Source organism: Strongylocentrotus purpuratus, unplaced genomic scaffold (assembly GCF_000002235.5).
Source record: "Strongylocentrotus purpuratus isolate Spur 01 unplaced genomic scaffold, Spur_5.0 spur5_scaffold_16, whole genome shotgun sequence".
NCBI classification, from domain to species: domain Eukaryota; kingdom Metazoa; phylum Echinodermata; class Echinoidea; order Camarodonta; family Strongylocentrotidae; genus Strongylocentrotus; species Strongylocentrotus purpuratus.
The window spans coordinates 8,286,892-8,301,685 of NW_022145601.1; the positions used below are offsets into that span (position 1 = coordinate 8,286,892).

At 38.0% G+C, this 14,794-nt stretch overlaps 2 protein-coding genes across 2 annotated transcripts; one reads left to right on the top strand and one right to left on the bottom strand.

Annotated features, from left to right (window-relative positions):
• Nucleotides 1–6,565: 6,565 nt before the first annotated feature.
• On the bottom strand, nt 6,566–7,890 carry LOC115924831 (histamine H2 receptor-like). The gene is made up of 3 exons (XM_030987705.1): nt 7,788–7,890; nt 7,237–7,630; nt 6,566–6,653 (listed from the first exon to the last, which is right to left on the bottom strand). The coding sequence occupies exons 1-3, from the start codon at nt 7,888–7,890 to the stop codon at nt 6,566–6,568; spliced, it is 585 nt and encodes a 194-aa protein (XP_030843565.1).
• Nucleotides 7,891–12,373: 4,483 nt separating this feature from the next.
• LOC115924769 (adenosine receptor A2b-like) lies at nt 12,374–13,822 on the top strand. Its single transcript, XM_030987588.1, has one exon. It carries the CDS (start codon nt 12,778–12,780, stop codon nt 13,729–13,731), a length of 954 nt encoding a protein of 317 aa, XP_030843448.1. The 5' UTR covers nt 12,374–12,777; the 3' UTR covers nt 13,732–13,822.
• The last annotated feature ends 972 nt before the right edge of the window (nt 13,823–14,794 follow it).

Sequence of the window (14,794 nt, forward strand, 5' to 3'; positions counted from 1 at the left end):
CCCCCCCCCCTTTTTAAGGAATGTAGCATACCATTTTAATTTTTTTTTTTAAATTTTATTTTATTTATTTATTTATTTTTTATTTTTTGTTTGTTTGTTGGTGTTGTTGTTGTTGTTGTTTTTTTTTTTTTTTGGGGGGGGGGGGGGGTTGGCCGGGTACTAGTACAACTAATGAAAATAAAGGGGGTACAATATCGCAGACACAAAAAGCATATTATTATTATGAGTGAAATTAGATGGGAAATTGATCAAAGAACAAAGAACACATGTCAGAAACATTACATAGATTCATCATAGTGAAAGTTGATATTGAGTGGTTCAACTACATGTCGATCGCTGAAACCATAGAGGCATTACCTCATAAGGTGGAGTGTGTGCGCGTGGTTGTGTATGTGTGCGTGTGTGTGTGTGAGAAGGAGATATTTATATTAATATAGAGTATACTTTGTAGTTACTAAGTGTCCGTCAATTATTTTGTAGAACCAAATAAGTTTAGTTCTACATCCAATTTCTCTTGACCACGTTAGTGCTGTCGTGAGTGTTTCCAAACATGCTGCAGATCGTTCATCATAAAGAAGGCATTAATTAAGGTACTTAAAGATGACCAGGAAAATCATTATAAACCGAGTTTGAAAACAAAAACCAGTGGACCGACGGCATTAAGTCCTCTCCGGCTGAATTGGTATTGAGGAATAATGCCTTACAAGAAGGACACTATAGCGCATTATTAACTTAGTCTTGAACCCGGGACTTCTCGGTTACAAGACCACTGCCCTACCACTGATCCATCGCATATCTTTAATTACTTTTGGCATTGCTTGTTCCAGTTTCATTTCTTGTTTGTGTTGACTGGCTATGAATAAAAATGCTGAAAAGGTATTCTCTCATACGACGTACATAATTTTTACTCCATTTTAATTTAGGGAACAGCTCAATGCTCAATAGCCATGCAGACATTATATCTGACAACCTGACACGAGTTAATAACCGTGATGACTCTTAATTGAACACTTTGTCAGTAAACAGTCACTCACATTACGCGGTGTATGGCGGGAATTGCATAATAATTATAATTGCTTATATAGCGCCTAACACTTACTTTATCAGAAGTCTCTAAGCGCTCTACAATAATGCAGCATAATTACCCTGGCTTTAGCAGTGCAGCTGTTACGCGCATGAAACGTTGTCGGGAGATGTTCCATTTTGGTACTGCCATCAGTTCGATCATTGGACTTACCAGAAAACAAACAACTTTGCACTTACATTCAGTTCTTTAAAATGCCATTAACGGATTTGAGTCTTGTAAATGTACAAATATTACCCAGTGAATACTTTTGTCTTAGCTTGGCCAGTCCTATTTCGTGAGACATTCAGATTCATCGCAATCCATGAATTTGGATCTCAACTAGTCTATTTCATTGCATTTTAAAGAGTATCATCACAATGATGAATGAAAGTACGGAACCAGCTCTTTCTGCAGGTCATCAATTTGCTGGCAAAATAGTTGTCATGGTATGTATTACTCCTTTCGTACCTTGCATCGTCGTCAGCAACGCCCTGTTAGTGCTAGCAGTTTACAGAAATTACAGCCTTCGAACACCAACAAATGCCATTATTGTGAGCCTCGCCATCTCTAATCTCCTCGACGCCCTTGTTGGGATTCCACTGTATGTGTATGCAACCGTCTTTAAATTCGAAGCATCGTGCTTCATCGAAGAAAATACTCATTACTATGCTCTACCCTTGAGTGCACTATCTGGTCTTTCGTTTTGTCACATTGTGGCGTTGACTGCAGATCGATTCATAGCTGTTACGAAGCCGTTACGTTATGCCAGCCTGGTGACGTTTAGACGCACATCCATCGTCCTGGGATGTCTTTGGCCTCTCAATATTTTGTTTCACACCGCCCGATCTGTTATCTTAGCGCATGGATCACATACAATTCAAGACAAGAAAGAAACGGACTGTGGGGCTCCCTTAACTGGGACATTGAACGTAACCTTCACCTGGCTGATATTTTGTGCGAATGTGATTTTAATGGTTGCGCTGCTTGCCATCAATGCTTTGATTCTTCACATCGCAGTGAAACAAGCGAGAAAGATTGCGAGTCAAAGAGTGATCATTCAGTTCCAACAGCAGCAACTCCCAGTACAAGATGACCGATTGAAAGCATTTAAGACTATCTCCCTTGTCGTGGCAGTCTTCATTATCTTCTGGTTTCCGTTTCCCCTGTTTCTCATATTACATCTTATAACGTACCTATCACCTTTTACTATTATTGTATACGACCATTCCGCCCTGGTATTGCATACAATAAGTTTGGTTGTTAATCCTATCATCTACGGCTTCAGAGATCGGGCTTTTCGAAAGGCCTTTCAAAATATATTGCGTCAATTGTGAATAACGTAGTAATCTTTCGAAGTGCGTCGTAACCCCTCTGACGCCATTTTAGCGTGTGATCTATCCATTATCACATCAAAGGAGCACCATTTGTCCTGGAAGTAACTTAACATTATTGCAAAACGTTAATTTACCGTGCATGTTGTAATAATAACCATGTGAGAATATACAAACTACAAACCTAACTGAGGGCCGATCGTAGCCTAATTAGCAGTAGCTCTAACTTGGTTCATCGCATATGGTTTCGTTATGAGTTGCAAACGCATTCTTACTTCAGATTGCAGTTAAGCAGGTGAATACAATCGCAAGTCAACAAGTGGCCATTTGGATGCAACAGAAACAGCAACTGCCTATCCAAGATAACCGAAGTAACTTTACATTTATTGCAAAACATTAATTCATTTTAGTGTGAGAACCTACAAACTATAAACCTGACTGATGGCCTGTAAGAAGTAGCCGAAGTAGCAGTAGCTCTAACTTGGTTTATTACATATGGTTGCCTTAATAGTTGTGAATGCGTTCTTAATTCTAAATATTAAGAGCGTTGTCAGCAAATAATGAAATTGATGATGTTTTGGGGGCTTGGTGCGTGGGCTAGATGAAGTGAAAACGACCCGTTTTTGGGGTCTGATTTTGTTTTCGGGGCTCATGGGGCTAAACAAAACGGCCAGGCTGACAATCTTTTTATTAATGACTGTATTGGTCTAAGGGGTTAACTGTTATGGGTAGAGTAGGGTGACTATTTCGGGACAGGGTCCTAGACCATGAACTGAAATAAATATGATCAATATTGAATACCCGGCGTACCCGAGGCGTCATTCCGAAAGCGTCATTACCGACGTAATCGGGACTTATGAGGACAATGTGCACATACATGCCACGCTCCAGAAAGATCAACGCAATGTTTCTACTGTTCAATCTGCATTGATCACACGATGTCACTCTCACTTGACGCCAGCCACTAAATAAACCGCCTTAAAAAAAGCTGCTCCTTTTTTTTTTTTAATTAACGTGTAAAACAAAGAACTTACGCGTATTTACTGAGTGCTGTGCTAGAAGATACAAACAAAAAACGAGAGGCGTATGACACTTTACCTCATCGTTTAAAAAAAAACGCCGCGGTATTGCCGCGTCATAATGATCTGAACGAGCCTTTACTTTTTAATGATGCCGCGAGTGCAACGGGCTTCAGCGCTTGGATTAACGAATAACGTAATTTATGTGCATCCACAGCACCATCAATATTTACACGATTCATCAAGATGATAAAATGAGCCATTAAATGAGCAATCTGATTTGAATAGGATTTTATGTCAGTGGCAGTCAGCCTGTTTGATTATTGTAGCAAGGAACAATGTAATGTGTCAAAGGGATACCTGGTCCAGGTGAAACGTATAATCATTCCCCGCGGTCTTGTATCTGAGAATGTTAAAACATTATGAGCAAATATTGATGATGATGATGATGATGATGATGATGATTCACAGCATTTGTACGACACGGCACCATATATACGGCACCATATATCTGTTTCAAAAATCATTCAAAGGCGCTAGCTCCTCCAATAAAGTTAGCATGTATATGTCTGAAGGAAAATGTAAATATATTGGACAGTCAAAACTCCTCCGGGGTTAGAGGAGCATGTATATACCGTAATTGCATATTCAAAGGTCACTTAAACCCATGTATTTAGAACGTTTGGTTGTCTGTAGCCTTTGTTTCTGAAGAACCGTCTGTTGGTCACTTTATACATGGACTATATAGTTGTCATGCTTTTTGTGCACAAACCTGTTCATTCGCGTTGTATTAAGATAGTAAAGGTAAGATTGTGAAGGAAACGTTGTGGAATCGCTCAGAAAAGGTTGATCATCTAACTGAGCATATAAGTATTGGTGTGTCCTGCAAGGTTCTGGAATCATCAAAATTATAAGAAATTTGGCCAAGTCTTGGTACAATTCCAAGCACTGTACATAGAAAGATGTATCGGGACTACGCGATATCTATCCAGTCCGGATAGATATAATAATTTACCAAATATATCAATTAGTATAGGCGGTTCCCCGGCAAAATTTGTACCATCGTGAATTAGTCAAAACATATTTTTTCATATGATTGGTAATAAGAACTTCCATTTCATTTTGTGAGAGGGGGGTCTTTCCAAAACTGGTCTATACCTTTAATCTGTCATTTCAATCTGACATAATAAATACCCCAGTCACACCGCCACACCGACTTCATACTGATCGCTTCCTTGCCATTGTGGTAATGTAATTCAATATATATTAAGCAGTCTCTTGTTGGTCACGTCATTGTGACTGAAGCTCGGAATGTTATATTCACTGTTGACACTTGACCCATAATCATCAGTGTGAAATGAATAAATGAACTATGAATCTTAATCAAAATGTCAAAGAACCCATTCTTTACTGCATGTACCCACAGAAAAATAATAAAACCTCGTGACTTACTAAATTGTGAATTAAGCTGTCATTTTAATCTGACATAATATAACCCAGTCGCATTGCCTCTCCGACTCCAAACTGATCGTTTTATTGCCATTGTGGTAATGTAATACAATGTATATTAATCAGTGTCTTGCTGTGACTGTATATTCACCGTTGACACATAATCATCATTGTGAAATGAATAAATGAACTATGAATCTTAATCAAAATGTCAAAGAACCCATTCTTTACTGCATGTACCCACAGAAAATAATAAAACCTCGTGACTTACTAAAGAAAAGATTTCTGCGTTCATCTTTAATTATAATTATAACATTCCGATTTCATTTGTAGTATGCACATCACATTGTGACTTAACGTCCTTCTGCGCCGTCCAAAGTAGTTTAGAAATAATTAGCCCGTATATATCTCCCAGTGTTATACCACATGAAAATATCAAGGTTTAAAAAAAAAAAAAAAAAATTCTGGCTTTTGTAAAATTGTAAATGCAATAACGAACAGGATCTCAGAGGCATTTTCAAGGATCAAGTATCAAGTTTATTTGTCTTCCAGAAATCACATGTAACAAAATATAATAAAGTATAATCATAACAGTACAATGTAGAATAAAGAAAGACGAGGAGACCTTGGTTGAAGCACAGCTTGTTAAGTTAATAAGGCCCCTCATATGATGTGACAAAGATAACTGGTTCATGAATACAACAACAAATAATATATGGAATATATAAAGCTATTTACAAAAAACACTCAGTGATGCATCGACCACAGCATGGACCTACTGAAGATACGCACGTCCCCCATCACACCGGGTGAGCTAATAAAACTCACCGCGGCTAACATGCACTCCATGAGCTGACTACGATCCGATTTTGAAAGACTTTGTAAGAGCATTTTATATAAGCACTCAAACATTTAAAATCTTAATGACCGAGGATCTGGAAAGTCATATGATTAATTAAATGTCATTTTCAAGGGATTTTATACTTCCTTGGATGGAGAAAACCTAAATCGGCTCATAATCGTAATGACGTCAGACCAATACTGCGATTGTCTACGATTTGAAACCGATTCTGCTTTTATTATGACAAGAGTTAAATGCACTAAACTTCCGGTTGTTAATATTCTTATCATTGTTTAGAACCTAAATCAGGAGGATAGTAGCTGTTTAGATCGCCACATCTAATATAACCACCCTTTCTACGAAATCAGGATAGCAGGAGGAACATGTAGTGTGCAACGCTTTAACAGTCAATTAAGGACAATTTCAAATTGCCTTAGGAATATGAATCACGTTCAAATATTTCAATAGGTGGCGAACAAGCTATTGGAATTGCTTAAGCCTGATTTTTGAAAATCTTTGCGATGGTGCATATTAACATATAGGTTGACCGCGGTAAGACTATAGTATATATTGCAATAATACACTGTGAGTATCTTCGTATAAGAACAGTAATGTCCCTACAGGTTTAGTACGTACTCTGCGATATATGGTTAAAAAACGTCGCAGCTCCACGACCATTCGATAACACCAATAAGCTTAGTTCATAACATCAACATATTTCAAAATTACATCAATGTCAAACCGGTAAATACATGGTTCTAAAAATATACAATGAGCAATTAGAAGGGAAAAAAAATTAAATCAGTGTGAATCTGCCTCTTTTAAGATATTTAAAATGTAGTTATTATAGCAGTAGTTCTTACAGATTGAGCCTACACGAGATCTTGGCGCTTGATCCTGTTAGACGCAGCTCGAAATACTTCGAGTTGAGCGCTGCGAAACTCTGTCTATGTGATGACAAAAGGGATTGAATCTTAGCTCTTGAACGAAAATCTCTGTCTCTACGATGATATATGAAGGGAATAAATCTTAGCTCTTGAACTTAATGGATGCAGCTCGAAATATTTCGGGGAACCGTCACGAAACTCTCTGTCTCTGCGATGATTTATGAAGGGAACACATCTTAGCACTTGAACTTGTTTGACGCAGCTCGAAATATTTCGAGGAAACTGTTACGAAACTCTCTGTCTCAACGATGATATATGAAAGCAATACATCTTAGCACTTGAACTTGTTTGACGTACATGTAGCTTGAAATATTTCGATGAAACTGTTACGAAACTCTCTGTCTCTGCGATGATATATGAAGGAAACACATCTTAGCACTTGAATTTGTTTGACGCAGCTCGAAATATTTCGAGGAAGGTATTGCGGAACTCCCTATCTCTATGATGATATATGAAAGGATTGAGTGCGGCAGAAATAGCTAGTGCTACCAGGAAACAAAGATTTAGATAGACCATTGATGCTTTGTCCGCTAACAGTGTTAAATGAAGAGTAAAGAACACGATATATGGAGACCAAAAAAACACAAGAACACCGACTATGATGCCGGTAGTCTTGACCGCTTTGAGCCTCCGCTCCACCGCTGCCGGTGCGACGCAGTTATTTTGATCGTTGATTGTTTGATTCGCTATGGCTCTTGCCTGCCTGACGGCGATCTGCATTATGCGGAGGTTAGAGACGACAATCACCAACAGTGTAAGGACCAAAAGTGAGACGACGACCAAGCTGAATATTACGAACCCGAGGCTGTGCGGCTCTCTACCGCGGTTGGCATTTTGAACTTCGTTTAGGTCAATGTAACCGCGTAGTACGAGAAAGATCAGGCTAAGTATCCAAATGGATGCTATCGCGTAACCAACGCGTTTCGGAGTAACCAATGTAGGATATTTAAGCGGTTTTGTTACTGCAATATACCTGTCTACGGTAAGCGCAACAATGTGGAGCAGTGAACTCGAACACAAAGTGAAAATTGGTAACCATAGCACGTCCGCCATGTTAGGGTACCTGCGAAAATACGGCTGGGTAGCAGGCAAGAGCGAGTGCCACACTTGACACCATATCATTTACTGCTAGACTTGTTAGGATAAAGTTCGTCGGCGTTCGTAGATTGTAGTTTTTGTAAACGGCAAAGATGACGAACAAATTCCCAATAATGATGAACGGCGCCAGCACAGCCATAATTGTCAACATTAGCGCAAAGAAAAACCCACTGTCGTGCAGGTTTTCGGAATAGGTGGAATTCATCATTCTTACCTTATTCTTTCTCGGTAAAACAATCTACTTTAGCTCCTTCTATCTTTCTCGAATGAGGATACGATGTATTATATTTGTTATTTAGCGCCTCGCTTTCGGATGTAAGCCGGTCGAAATGCCCATAAAACTTTTCCGCTGTCCGTCGCGAATCAAACGCCAGACTCGACACACACCAGTGTCTTAAGAGATAGTTCTCGTAGGCACCGACATGGGCAGTCTGTTTGGTACGCATAAATAAATAAATCTTGAGCTATGCTGGGTCTGTGTATCTGGTTCACTGGATAAGTATCAATCTTACATCCGTGTGACCATTCAAGCTATCATCTGATGACGTACATGTCCGCGAGAAAATACAGACACGGATGCGTAAGGGGCGTGTCCCATTCTGGAGTGCGGGTTGCTAAAACTATATAGATACCTCTGATATATATCTTTCTTTTGCTCAATATACCCTACCCTTCGACTTAAAGAGCTGAAGCAGTTCCTGAAATCATATTCCAGACAAACAAAAATAAATTAAGTCAACATTTTCAGAACTCTTCCCCTTCTTTTGGAAATCCTGGATCAGTCCTGACAAGGTTACCGTAGTCAATATCATGAAATGCGAAAACACAACTTCTCCTGAATAAAGTAGGATCTGTCCTTCACGCGTCTTTCACATATTTTGTCTGATTCCCAAAATTAATGATACTGAACCTGTCGGAAATGGTTTGATGATGGAGCGAGGGCATTGACAGCATTCAATTCGTTCGTGCTACAACACGAAATGATCCATGCTCCCTCTCCTTCCCTTTGTAAATTTGTACCAGAAAGTTGATCCTTGATCGCTTGCCAGCATGCTAAGTGGGCGCATTTCAAAAGTAATTATACCTGCGTCATATATCACAGTTCAATCATTTTTATTTTGAAAAGCCGAAGTTTAGATCATGTAGTTCCTTACAGTAACAAAATTGCGCATTAATATATGAGACTACACAATACTTTGACTTTCTCGTGTCTTTCATACATGTTTTTATCGAGACCTTGCGATAGAAGGTTTTTTTAATATGTAAAAACCGTAACAAAAGCAGTGTCAGTCAATCCATTCCAGTTATTAGAAATCAATCCTAGAATTTCATTAGATGTCACTCCATATCCGTCCTATAGTCTCAATTTCTCACAGTCTTTTCCACTTTCCTCATTTGAAAAAAATTTGATGCCAGCAATATCGAATTTCACCTAGATATTATAGATCCAAAGGCCTTATTGTAATTACCATTTTTGAGCGACAGCCTGTTAATTATGAAGGTGTTAATAATACTTGTAACTCTATCCTCATGAAAGAATTGGAAATCGAGGAAGGGGGTGGGGTGGCACAATTGCCTCGTGCCCCCCTTTTTTAAAGGAATGTAGTATACAATTATTATTATTATTTACTTATTTATTAGGTGATACGTACGTAGACGTATCACCTTTTGATTTCGTCAAGATTTTTATTATTTATTTATTTATTTATTTATTTATTATTATTCTTCCTCGAATTTGTTCGCAGGATATCTCAAGACTGAATAAAGCCATTATCATGAAACTTGCTATGATGATAGATCTTAGTCTAACTTAGAACTGCATGACTTTTTAGAGAGTCAAAATTATCGTGACGTCATCCAGGCGCCATTTTGTGAAAATCAACTAATGATCATATCTTTATAACGAATAGTAATTTTTCATTCATATTTATCATGATTAAGATCAATATCCGTCCGGTCAAGTTAAGGTCAATAAACGTGCGTAAATGCGCGCGTGCGCGCTCGTCCGTGCATTTACGCGCGCGCAAAAATTAAAAATACTCTAAATCATCCCAAATTTTTTTTGCATATGTTTCAGGCTATATAAAGCATTTGATAAAAAAATTACGCACACGCGCATGCGCGCGCGTTTTCGCGCGTACTGGCATTTTGCAACATAGAATCGCCGATTTTTTTCTGTCATCATATTCGGTACATTTTTCCAAGCATTTTGATAATTTGTTCACCTTTTATTAACGCAATGAGCGTCCGTCAAAGTTGACAGCACGCGCGGATTTGCGTTATCTTTATCCACAATACATGGGCAAAAACATGCCTATATAAAATTCATTGTAACTCTTTAGAATAGATAGAAACTCCTAATATTTTGTCATATTTGAATAGATTATGAGTCGGAGATATAATTTCATGTCTCATTTTATCCTCAATTAACTCATGACGTCATCATAATGGCCTCCAAACTCAACATTTTAATTTGCATATTATGACGTCAGCATATTTTTGGAAAATTGATTGTATCTCTGTAAATGTGGATCAATTTTCTTTTTAATTTTGATATGTTCTAGCTGAGACAATTTTCTACAAATGTAATATTCACAATTTTTATTTTTGACAAAAGTATCATGGTGTATTTTTGCGATTTAAGGAGGCATGTCAATTTTTCGCATTTTGCGTGTATTCTCTATGGGACATTACTTTTTCTCAAAACTGGATTCTACACTCCTGTCTTTCGCGAGCAAAATCTCCGTTGTTTTAGTTTCGTTTTCGCTGAGCTTTGGATATGTTGTAGCTGAGACAATGAGCTATCACAAATGTGTCCTTTATTTTTCGATTAGATGCCGGGATCATGCTCATATTTCACTTGCAAAGTAGGATTTCTGAATTCCATTTCCTGTTTACGTGTAATCGCTATGGGAGATGTTTTGGTATATCGGTAACGCACTTTACTTCCAACCTCGAGATCCCTGGTTCGAGTCCGGGTGTCTCCAACACTTTTTTTTCACTTTTTTTTTCATTTTGACCTTCACTGTACCATCTCCTTTGATTATTTAAACACGTAGATTCGCAAATAATGTCATAAATAACCCTTTTTACTTTATTATTACCCTATTTTCACTTAATCCATTACTTTTTGCGTGTAATCCCTATGGGAAATGACTTTTTCTCAAATCTGGAGTCTACATTCCTGTCTTTTGCGAGCAATATCGCCGTTATTTCGGCTTGGATTTTGTTGATTTTTGAGTATGTTGTAGCTGAGACTATATGCTATCTAAATCAACCCTCATTTTTTCAATAAGATGTCATGATCGCGCTCATGATCATGATCATGATCATCACGATCATCATTATCATAATGATGCTAATCATTTATCAATTACATTTTCATTTCTTTGAATAAGATAAAATCGTCAAAAGGTGTTCTTCATGATGTAAATTAGAGTCAAATGTGTAACTGGTTACTGCACAGGGTTAAAGGTCATATATTGTTTCAATCTATCTTCCCTAGATCCATGATGATCAAGGAGACACAATTTAATCTTGACATATGAATAGATCATAATGGGAGAAGCAAAATAATATATCGTGTAATGCATTATTCGTTATGTAAACCATTATCATACGTATCACCTAATTCGTCTAAGTGACGAATTAAAGTCTAGTTATTATTATTATTATTATTATTATTTTTATTTTTTAAAATTTTATTAATTAATTAATTAATTAATTAATTTTTTAATTAATTAATATATTTATTTATTTTTTATTTATTTTTTATTTTTATTTATTTATTTATTTATTTATTTATTTATTTTATTTTTTATTTTTTTGTGGAAGGGGGGTGGGTTCTAGTACAACTAATTTAACTAGAGGGAGTACAATATCGCACACACAAAAAGCATATTATTATGAGTGAAATTAGAAGGGAAATCGATCAAAGAATAAAGAATACTTATCAAAAACATTACATAGATTCATAGTGAAAAGTTGATTTTTAGTGCTTCAACTACATGTCGATCGCTGAAACCATAGAGACATTACCTCATAAGGTGGAGTGTGTGCGCGTGGTTGTGTGTGTGTGCGTGTGTGTGCGTGAGAAGGAGATATTTATGTTAATATGGAGTATACTTTGTAGTTACTGAGTCTCCGCCAATTATTTTGTAGAACGAAATAATTTTAGTTATACATCCAGTTTCTCTTGACCACGTCAGTGCTGTCGTCAGTGTTTCTAAACATGCTGAAGATTGTTCTGCATGAAGGCACTTCACAGATAACCAGGTAAAACATTAAAAACCGAGTTAGAAAAAAAAAAACTCCTCTGGACCGACATCTTTAATTCCTCTCCGGCTGATTTGGAGTGAGGAATAATGCCTTACAAAAAGGGCACTGTAGTTTATTATTAACTTTAAATAGTCTTGAACCCGGGACTTATCGGTTACTAGACCACTGCCCTACCACTGAGATATTGCGCTTCTTTAATTACTTTTGCCATTGCTCGTTCTAGTTTCATTACTTGTTTTTGTTTACTGGATTTCTATGTATAAATATACTGAGAGCAAGTTCGTGAGTTATAAAAAGCGTAGGTCTTTCATACGACGCACATAATTTATTCCATTTAAGGGAACAGCCCACCGTTGGATAGCCAGGCAGAGATTATATCTGACAACCTGACACGAGCTAATAATCGTGGTGACTCTTAATTGAACACTTTGTCAGTATACAGTCACTCACATTACGCGGTGTATGGCGGGAATTGCACGATACGCTGTCCGGAGATGTTCCATTTTGGTTCTGCCATCGGCTCGATCATTGGACTTACCAGAAAACAAACAACCTTGCACTTACATTCAGTTCTTTAAACTGCCATTAACAGATTTCGATCTTGTTCATGTGCAGATATAACCCAGTAAATACTTTTGTCTTAAATAGCTTGGCCAGTCCTATTTCGTGAGAGATTCAGATTCATCGCAGTTTCACGATTTGTATCTCAACTAGTCTTTTTAGTGGCATTTTAAATAGTATCATCAAAATGAATGAAAGTACGGAACCAGCTCTTTTTGCAGATCATCAATTTGCTGGCAAAATAGTTGTCATGGTATGTATTACTCCTTTTCTACCTTGCGTCATCGTCGGCAACGCCCTGTTAGTGTTAGCAGTTTACAGACAGTACAGCCTCCGAACACCAACAAATGCCATTATTGTGAGCCTTGCTATCTCTAATCTCCTTGACGCCCTTGTTGGGATTCCACTATATGTGTATGCATCAGTCTTTAAATTCTATGCATTGTGCTTAGCTGAAGAAAATACTCTTTACTATACTCTACCCTTCAGTGCACTATCTGGTGTTTCGTTTTTTCACATTGTGGTGTTGACTTCAGATCGATTCATAGCTGTTACGAAGCCGTTACGTTATGCCAGCCTGGTGACGTATAGACGCATTGCCATCGTCCTGGGATGTCTTTGGCTTCTTAGTATTTTGATGAACACCGCCCGATCTGTTAGCTTAGCGCATGGATCACATACAAGTCAAGACCAGAAAGAAACGGACTGTGGGGCTCCTTTAACTGGGACGACGACCGTTACCTTCACCTGGTTGATATTTTGTGTGATCGTGATTTTAATGGTTGCGCTGCTTGCCATCAATGCTTTGATTCTTCACATCGCAGTCAAACAAGCGAGAAAGATTGCGAGTCAAAGAGTGATCATCCAGTTCCAACAGCAGCAACTCCCAGTACAAGATGACAGATTGAAAGCATTTAAGACTATCTCCCTTGTCGTGGCAGTCTTCATTATCTTCTGGTTTCCGTATCCCCTGTTTCTCATATTACAGCTTATAACGTACCAATCACCTTTTTATCTCATGGTATACAACAATTCCTTCCTGGTATTGCATACAATAAGTTTGGTTGTTAATCCTATCATCTACGGCTTTAGAGATCGGGCTTTTCGAAAGGCCTTTCAAAATATATTGCGTCAATTGTGAATAACGTAATAAACTTTCGAAGTTCGTCGTAACCCCTCCGACGCCATTTTAGCGTGTGATCTATCCAGTTTCACATCAAAGGGGCACAATTTGTTTTGGAAGTAACTTAACATTTTTGCAAAACGTTAATTTACCGTGCATGTTGTAATCATAACCATGTGAGAACCTAAAAACTACAAACTTGACTGATGGCCTGTCAGAAGTAGCCGGAATAGCAGTAGCTCTAACTTGGTTCATCGCATATGGTTGCCTTAATAGTTGCAGGTGAATACAATCGCAAGTCAACAAGTGGCCATTTGGATGCAACAGGAACAACAACTGCCTGTCCAAGATAACCGAAGTAACTTTACATTTATTGCAAAACATTAATCAATTTTAGCGTGAGAACCTACAAACTACAAACCCGACTGAGGGCCTGTCAGAAGTAGCCGAGGTAGCAGTAGCTCTAACTGGGTTTCTTGCATATGGTTGCCTTAATAGTTGCGAACGCGTTCATAATCCTAAATATAAGAGCCTTGTCAGTAAGCAAAGAAATTGACGAGTTTTTGGGCTTACTCGTTTGCATGCTTCCTCGTTGTTGTAGCAAAGACATTGTCGCGTGGCGTAGATGAATTGAAAACGATCCGACTTTGGGGTCTGTTTTGGTTTCGGGGATCTAGGGGCTTAACACAACGGCTACGGGCAGGCTGACAATCTCTTTATCGATGACTGTAATGGTCTAAGGGGTTAAATGTTATGGGTAGAGAAGGGTGACTATTTCGGGACAGGCTCCTAGACTATTTACTGAAAAATAAATTTGGTCAGTCAGAATGCGTCATTACCGACGCTAATTGGGACTTATGAGGACAATTTGCTCCAGAAAGATCAACGCAATGTTTACACTGTTCCATCTGCATTGATCACACGATGTCACTCTCGCTTGACGCCACAAAATAAACCGCCTCAAAAAAGCTGCTGCGTCTTTTTTTTTAATTAACGTGTAAAACAAAGGACTTACGCATATTTACTGAGCGCTGTGCTAGAAGATACAGAAAAACATCGAGAGGCGTTTGACACTTTACTT